At 40.5% G+C, this 8,866-nt stretch overlaps 1 protein-coding gene across 1 annotated transcript; it reads right to left on the bottom strand.

Moving 5' to 3' along the window:
• Nucleotides 1-3,412: 3,412 nt before the first annotated feature.
• On the bottom strand, nucleotides 3,413-4,604 carry LOC115254287 (uncharacterized). Its single transcript, XM_029851688.2, has 3 exons — nucleotides 4,600-4,604; nucleotides 4,306-4,453; nucleotides 3,413-4,249 (listed from the first exon to the last, which is right to left on the bottom strand). The coding sequence occupies exons 1-3, from the start codon at nucleotides 4,602-4,604 to the stop codon at nucleotides 3,413-3,415; spliced, it is 990 nt and encodes a 329-aa protein (XP_029707548.2).
• Between the last annotated feature and the right edge of the window lie 4,262 nt (nucleotides 4,605-8,866).

Here is an 8,866-nt window from a genome sequence, read left to right on the forward strand (position 1 = left end):
GCTGATCTGTTCATTCGTTCTTGAGTTTTGTTGCCTCAAAGGAACTTCAAACTCATTTTTATATATATAGATAGAATAGATAGATAGATAGATAGATTTATTTAGATTTATTTATTCAATACCAATCTTCATCTGACTATGTCTTAATGAGGTAAAAAAATACATACACAGATAAAACCAAATTACAACACAAAAGAGGAAAAACAACAATCGTCAAAATTAAAACTAAATATGTAACTTAAAGCTGCCCAAGCAACACACATGTTATAATAGAGTTACGACAGCGCAAGTTTTGGTTGTATAGAAGTTTATTTTACGTAATTCTAACATTGTGTTGAAATAACGTAAAATATACTTCTTTACAACCAAAACTTGCGCTGTCGTAACTTTTATATAACATGTGTATATATATTGGGTGATGGTTCACTTGGTTTAGGTTTCGAAAGTGCATCGTGAAGCATTGCTGCATGGAAGCCAAGGAAACATTGAAATCAAACAGATAAGCAACTTCGTTGAAAGTAGACGACATGAACCGTACAGAATCGTGTTGTCCGTATCGACTGTTTCGCCGATCCAGCCGCAAAATGTCCCGTCTTCGAAGCGATCTTGCAGGAGCGTACAAATTAATCTGTGATAGGAGTGCCGATGAATCTATACTACCCTTCAGGATCTTTGCAATAAATATGGCCTGTGCAGTATGGCGTCTCGTTTCCAAAGTGTCAATCCCAAGAAGCTGGCAGCGGTCGACATAAGGAGTCAAACGTTGATCCTCGCGCCAATGTAGATTCCGCAGGGCAAAGCGCACGAACTTCTTTCGTACATTTTCAATGCGCGCTGTCCAGGTGTTCTGGAAGGGACACCAAACAACGACAGAAAACTCCAGTATTGAGCGCACTAATGAGCAGTAGAGTGATTTCAAGCAGTGAGGATCTTCGAATTTGTTGGCAATCTTCATTATAAATCCGAGTTGCCGGTTCGCTCTAGAGATAATCTCGTCGTAATGAGAACGGAACGTTAGACCATGATCGAGGATAACACCTAAGTCACAAACTTGCTGTACTCGGTCAAGAGATATACCTGCAAGCGAATAATCAAACGTTATTGGCTTCTGCTTCCGACTGAATGTGATAACCTGGCATTTTTCTACACTGAGAGTAAGTCTGTTATACGTGCACCATTTCTCAAATCGGGATAGAATCATTTGAAGCTCAATGCAGTCGTTGATGCACGTAACGACGATGTACAGTGTATCAAACAATTGTCCGTACAGCAATTTTTTGTCAAAATAATTTTTCATTCTAATGTTTATAACTTTTTTTATGCGTCAATCAAATACGCTGAAAATTTGATTAATCATGAATCATATATTAAAGCTCCATTAGTCAAATTTTGAACGAGATCGAATAAGTTTTCTGAAAGTTATTGAACTTTTAGTAAAACTTATAAGATTTTTGAACACATTTTTAAAACATTATATCTCAATATGCACTCGATGAAATTTTTTCATTTTTTTTGTGTTACATCTTATACCTAAGGCTTTCATATGCAGCTATGTTTGGGGTTTTATATTCACTACAAAAAATATTAAAAATGTGCTTATGTAGTTGACGATGTTTAAAAATTTACCATATTTTGCACATATAATCTGCCAAACGTTTTCCACCAATAAAAGTGCATTAACTGAACGAAAAATCCATAGGACCTACTCTTCATATGTAGTTTAGTAGGTCCTGTATAAAAATATTACATTCAGAGAGTTTAAAAAAGTTGAAAACACTTGGCACTTTTATTGATCAAAATATGATAAATTTCCAAATGACACTCTGAACATATACAGATTTTTCATATTTTTTGTAGTGAATATAAAACCTTAAACGAAGCTGCATATGAAAGCCTTAGGTTTAAGCTGTAACACAAAAAAAAAAATGAAAAAATTTCACCAAGTACATATTGAGATATGATGTTTTAAAAATGTGTTCAAAAACCTTATAAGTTTAACTAAAAGTTCTATAACTTTCAGAAAACTTATTCGATATCGCACAAAATGATACCAATGCAGCTTCAATATATGGGTTATAATTGGTCAAAATTTCAGCGTTTTTGATTGACGTATAAAAAAGTTATAAACCTTTAAATGAAAAATTATTTTGACCAAATAATTACTGTACGGACAATTGTTTGATACACTGTATGTACAACTTAGCATCATCCGCATAGAAGAGCCTTACTCCTGGCGGTAATATCAACGTCGCATCGTTAATGAACAGCAAAAACAGTAGAGTAAGGTGGGGCAAAAGTTCGACCTTAGTGGTTTTGTTTAAAAAAAATCTGAGTATATCAAATAATATTAAAGATTTAGTTCGTCATTTTACTCTTTATTGGTTAGTCCTCAGTTTGACAAGGTTTTTTTTTAAACAAATTCATTTTTTTGGAGATTGAATCCATTTTTTAAAACTACTCTCGATTCGAACTCTTACCCCACCAGTGGGGCAAAAGTTCGAATCAAGTGGGGCAAAAGTTCGAACTTTGAAGCTGAGTAGTTGATATAAAGAAATAACAAAAATAACTGCAATTCATATAACAAAAAAGAATAACAATAGCGGCAAATTACTTTTTCTCAATTTTCACTTTTTTCTTTGGGGGTTTTGGATCGCTGAACAGCTTTTTGCGCCGTGTGGTAGACTTGGAGTTCTTCTGTTCTTGCTCTTCAGCCTTCAACTCAAGCCTTTCTTTGAATGGTGTGCTTGTTATAATTTCGGATTTTTGTCCTCTCTTCCTTCGCTTTTGCGGCTCGTCCCGCTTTGGCAGAGGCCTTATTTCAGAAAAAGGAACCGTTTCTGTACGCTGATGCTGATTCGACGAAGCAACTGCAGAGGATTCAACAGCACAAGCTGCCTCAAAAGACTCCACAATATTGCGGAGAGACGCCACAAGAGGTCCAAACTTCTCGCTGTATCTAGCCTGTGGATCAGATGCGTTAGAACAAGAAGCAACAGCATTTGCAGCTTGGGGTGTGCTCTGTGTTGCTGGAATAACAGGACGCAAGATGATACGCTGGGATGATGGGTCTTCGTTCGACAGGCTTCCGCTTGTCGTATCCTGTCCTTTTGCTTTCCCTTTTTTGCGGCACTCAATCGATGTGGATGGAATTTCTGATTCATCATTTCTGGGGATGTGCATTACTTCCGGATCGACGTTCTCTTCATTTCCCTTATTGTTGGTTACTTCGCTTGGCATAAAATCTTCATCCGTAAAAACGCCTGGATTGATAGGGACGATTCCACACATCCTGAAAGCATTGACTGCCTTTTCAATGCTTGCACATCTACCATAAGCAATTCCGAAGAGCTCTGCCACCTGATACTGAGTGATCACTCTGCCAGGATGTGTTACAAGCCAGTTGTTGCAAGCTTCAGCATAGTTGGTCTTGAGCGCCTGGAAGAAACATCGGTTTGTGGCTGCTATGAGGAGGAATCGAAAGCAACACTATTCCGTTCTCTCGGCAGTAAAGAACTGTTTTCAGCGACTGATGCGAACTGTGGTTGTCCAAAATCAGCAGACCGGGATTCTCTTTTGTGGCCTTTGTGCTAACCTGGAAGTGTTCTACCCATTCGTAGAACAAGTCGGAGTTTATATATCCTGTATCCGAAATAAACATTTTCGATCCACAAGGTGCTCCATCCATAAGTTCTGGTTTTTGGCGCTTTCTTTTAAAAATCAACGCTGGAGGCACGTAACTCCCTTGTGCGCTTATGGCACAAACAGCTGTAACCAACTCTCCTCTCTCACCGGAGCTAATTTTGCCTACAGCTTTTTTGCCAGTAGCAGACACAACCTTGGGGACATTGTTGGGCACCGTCGACATTCCAGTCTCATCCATGTTGTATATGCGATCCGCGGTGAACCGGTACTTTGTGGTGATTTCGCGCAAATTGTTGAAGAAAATGCCAACCTGCACTCGGTTGAAACCCATCATCCGGCCAAGGCTGGTTTGCTGAGGTGTTCTGAGAGATAAGTTGTGCCTGCGCATGAACGAAAGCGCCCACTCCTTCCCAGCTGTCCGCGACTCTTGATTGAATCCGCTGGGGATGTTGTTGATGTCGGCATACTTATATACTGATCTGCGGAAATCCATAAACGATAATTCATAGAAGCATTCGTCGAGGGTTTTGCAGTGGCTTGCTAGTTCATTTTCTTGTTCCGTAGTGAAGGTTGGCTTGAAACGACCGAGTTTCTCCACGCCGTATCCCTAAAATACAAAACAAAATAAAGCAAAAATGTTTATTGGAATTCAAGGGATTTTACCTTTTCCAGTCGTTTTCGCAATGCAGCTTCGGTGATTCCGATGCTTTTGGCAATGGCAAGTTTCGATTCCCCATTCGCTATCCTCTGCCGGGCTTGTTCGAGCAACTCGGGGGTACAAACTGATCTCTCCGACTTTCGCACGTAGTTGCTGCAAAAAAGTGTATTGATGTGCAAATGAGGTTAGGAACTCGAACTTTTGCCCCGCGATTGATTCGAACTCTTGCCCCATCAGACACCCGACAATGTTTAGCAATAATTCACTGAATTAATGTACAATTACCAAAAACAACTCACCGCATCTTTCGAGGGAGCCTTCAAGTGTAATAGATCACAATAACAGATAGGTGAAATTGACAAATTTGCACAGAAAGGGGCTGTCCATAAGCCACGTGGTCATAAGGGGGGGGGGGGTTCGGCCAATGACCATTTTGTATGGACAAATAAAAAAAATTGTATGGACTAATGACCACGCGGGGGGGAGGGGGGTTGAAAAGTCCCAAAAAAACGACCACGTGGTTTATGGACAGCCCCAAAACACGTTTGCCGCGGATCGAAAAATTACTTTTCTGGAGACCAAAACAAACTTTTCCAAAAAACTCACCGCTTTTGACCATAACAAAAACAATGTTTATGCTAAGTTTTCAGCTGTCAAAGTACTGACCTTCCCATGACAGTGCAGCCAGATTTATTTTTGTTTATACTGTTAATTTATTAAAAGAAACTTTGCCCCACTCGAACTTTTGCCCCACCTTACTCTAAAGGGCCGAGATTACTGCCATGATGTACACCGGACACGTTATTGAAGGGATCCGATTTTAACACTAAGCGATCGGCCGGTCAAACAGGACCTGAACCACTCGACAAAATGGCCAGACACTCCAATTTTCTCTAGTTTCTTTAGAAGTATGGCGTGGTCAACTCTGTCAAAGGCGGCTTTTATGTCCAAATAGATAGCATCTACCTGCTTCCCAGCATCCATTGCTTGCAAACACGTTGAAGTGAACTGAGAGAGATTGGTGGTGACAGATCGTCTCGGGAAAAAACCATGTTGATCACTTGAAATATAATGCTGGCAACAGGTAAAAAGTGCATCATTTACTATGATTTCGAATACCTTGGAGCAGGCTGATAGGGAGATTATTCCGCGGTAATTGCTGACATCACGTTTGTCGCCTTTTTTGTGAATTGGAAACAAAAATGAATGTTTCCAGTTTGATGGAAACTGCTGACATTGTAACGAGAGGTTGAAGAGCCTTGCCAGCGGTTCAAGAACCGCTGAACAGCAACGTTTCAATAAAACTGACGGGATACCATCTGGGCCAGCAGAGTATGAAAACTTCAGTTTACGAATCGCTCTTGAAACATCTTCTGCATCAATCCGAAATGTGCTGAAATCCATCACATCACTGGGACTGTCACGAGTGGCTGTCGCAACTTAAGCAGATGACGTGGCGGAACCACTGAAGGTCGCTTTGAATTGAGTGGCAAAAAGATCGCACTTTTCAGCAATCGATTTGGCTTTTAGCTCTCCAATGTGCATTGAAGAAGGAAGTCCGTCTTCGTTTCGTTTGGATTTGATGAAGTTCCAGAACTGCTTCAAATTTTGGCGTAGATTGCGCTGGGTGCGGTAGATATACCGAGTGTACAGGACCTTGTTGTAAACTCTATACTCCCTGCTAGCGGCGTTGAACAGCTGTTTCAGATACAGCGATCGACAATTGCAATACCGGCGCAGTGCACCAGAACGACGCCGCTTCAGTGACCGTAATCGTTGATTTGACCAGATTGGCTTTGGAGGAGGTCTGGCCAGAGGAACATGGGAGGCAACTATATCGCTGACGACATTGGTGAAATAGTCCACCGCATCATTGACGTTGACGATCGTGAAGAAAAGTCTCCAATCTCGAGAGAGAAACGCAGCATGCAGAACAGAGTAATCGGCTTTACGGATGTCGTAACTAGCGACATCAAAGTTAGGAACGAAAGCAAGTGGCGCTGTACAGCGAACGTCAACTTCAAGCGGTGGGTGATTAGCATCAATAGCCCTTAGCGGTTCAGTAGCAGTTCTGACGACACAATTGGGTATGGCAGCATCATTCACGAGGATAAGGTCTAGTAATCGTCCCCTGGAGTTCTCGATGGCGTTGATTTGCGTCAGTCCGTGTAGGTTGAATCCATCCAACAGCGCACCACAAGCAACAGATGGGCACGAACGAGCTACTTCGAAAGCAGGAGGTCCAACATCGGGTAAAGCCCACGAAATAGATGATTGGTTGTAATCACCGAACTGCAGGGCGAAGTCATTGAGGCCAAGAAGAGACATAACTGCTCCGATGGAGTCAACATGGGTTTGAATGTCAGTCAGGTTTGCTTTTCGGTCGGGAGGTAGATAAATTACACCAATACTAATGGTGTACTGTCTCATATCGATACGCACCCAAAGCTGCTCAAGAGAAAGGCTGACGGCTGCGGGATCACGATAACTACTGACGTTCGAGGAGACTGCAATCAGCATGCCGCCTCCTCTGGACTTCGAACTGTTGGAACGGCAACGATCAGTTCTGTACACCGAATACTGATTTGCGAAAAGTTGTGCAGAGAAGATAACCTCATCAAATTGATGGCTAGAAGTGCAATCACATGAACAGTTTCTGGAGCAATCCAACAGGGTCACTGCTAAAAAGGTGGCGAAAAAACTACTCGATGAATTCCTAAAAAAAACTAAGGAGGTTATTTCTGAGGAAACTTCAGAAACAATCCCTGGATGAAGTCCTTAAAGAATTTTCGTAAATCCTCCTGTGATAATACTAAGGAAAACTTCTGGACGAATTACCCACGGAGATTTAAGGAACTGCTGGTGAAAGTTGTATGTGGTCGATTCGGACAGAAACGTCGGACAGAGTAAAATAACAGTGTTTTGATTTTGTTAAGACTGAGAAGCCACAAAACATCAGGTTCTGGTGAAACTCCTTCAAGATCATCGGGCGAAATACCCAGATGAGGTCATGTGGTGGTTCTCCAACACAAACATGCTTTAAGTGATAAAAAACGAATCTAGCAAGGGATAGGACAACAGTCAAATGGGCAATAGGGGTAAGGACATACTAGGAGGAAAGAACAAATTATGCTACCACACCCATTTTATGGATTTTTGGTATTGCTCTGTTGATTATGGAAAGGTTATCAAGAACGGATGGTTTGGCTAAGATTCATAAATAATTGTATAACTGTTTACGGCGCAAACTATCAACTGCCAGAACTCTTTTCAAAAATAACAGATATTTGCAACAAACTAACGAAGGAGATTCAAATTTACATTTTTCTCTGCAGCATTATCGTACATAATGATGTTCAACAACGTAAACATTTACCACAAACGAACTTTTATCACTCCCGAGGGGGATCCAGAAAGGAACCATTTCATTTCACCTTCACCGCAAAGCTCTCAAGGACACTCGAAAGTTTTTGTTGGTTTTGTTGTGTAGATAGAAGCTACACCTCTTTGCCGTTGCATTTGCTTCATTTTAACAAGCGGTATGCTTCGTTACTGTACCAGCACATTGATGTTAATGAGTGGTCAAAAATTGCAAAACATGTAATTGCAATGTATTAGAAAGGCTTTATGGTGAAACTGAAAAAACACTCATTGCTTTAGAAAATTCAAATTATTCCATACAATTTGATTTATGGAAAATTCTCAAGAGGTGGTGTTTCACAAGGCACACTCTTTTCACTGTGATCTAAATGCATTTCCTCAAGATATCTGACTTAGTTGACGAATGTTTAAATTGAACGATATGAAAAAAAATCGTAAAAAGAAAATCTTGGAGCAACTTTTTTTATTTCCTACCATTGCACAGTGGTCCACGAACCAAAAAAAAGTATTTCTTGGGCGACTTTGATGAAAAATCGAAACTGAAAAAGTTATTGTCAGAAAACCGGGTTTTCTTGAATCACCCTTCGCTAATTCAGAAAAAAATATCTCTAGATTGGTCAATTTTAAAGCTACATGAAAACTTGTTAAAAATTGATAGTTTCAATTTTTTTGAAAATATGGACTACTCTAATTTTTATGTACATTGGAATGAGGGCCTTATTATTAGGGACAACTTTGTTGAAGACCGTATTTGCATAAACAAATTTTTGAAGGCGCTGAATGCACCTTTCTTCGTAAATTCTTCGTGAACCACTGTGCATTGTGTAATAGAAGTTATTGTTGTTTACTGTTTCGATATATCCTCAAACCCTCGGCAATGATGGTGGTGTTGATACACTTTGCATTTCACATTTCTCTCCCAACTCATCGTACTTTGATCCAACTGCACTTCTAGTTCCTTCTTCAAAGAACACCAAGAAGGGTGTGCACTGTGCACCCATTTTGTTATGTTCATTATAAACTCATAGAAAATTTGAATGCTAGAAATGGATAACAACAATCCCCCCAACATGGGAGCACCAGAGTTCGTTAGCATCGTTTTCCACAGAGCACCGAGCGCAAGGTGACATTTTTCCAATTTCTTTCAATCACGCCAAACTCCTTGGGGGTAGATGGGGGTGGCTG

Source organism: Aedes albopictus, chromosome 3, assembly GCF_035046485.1.
Source record: "Aedes albopictus strain Foshan chromosome 3, AalbF5, whole genome shotgun sequence".
NCBI classification, from domain to species: domain Eukaryota; kingdom Metazoa; phylum Arthropoda; class Insecta; order Diptera; family Culicidae; genus Aedes; species Aedes albopictus.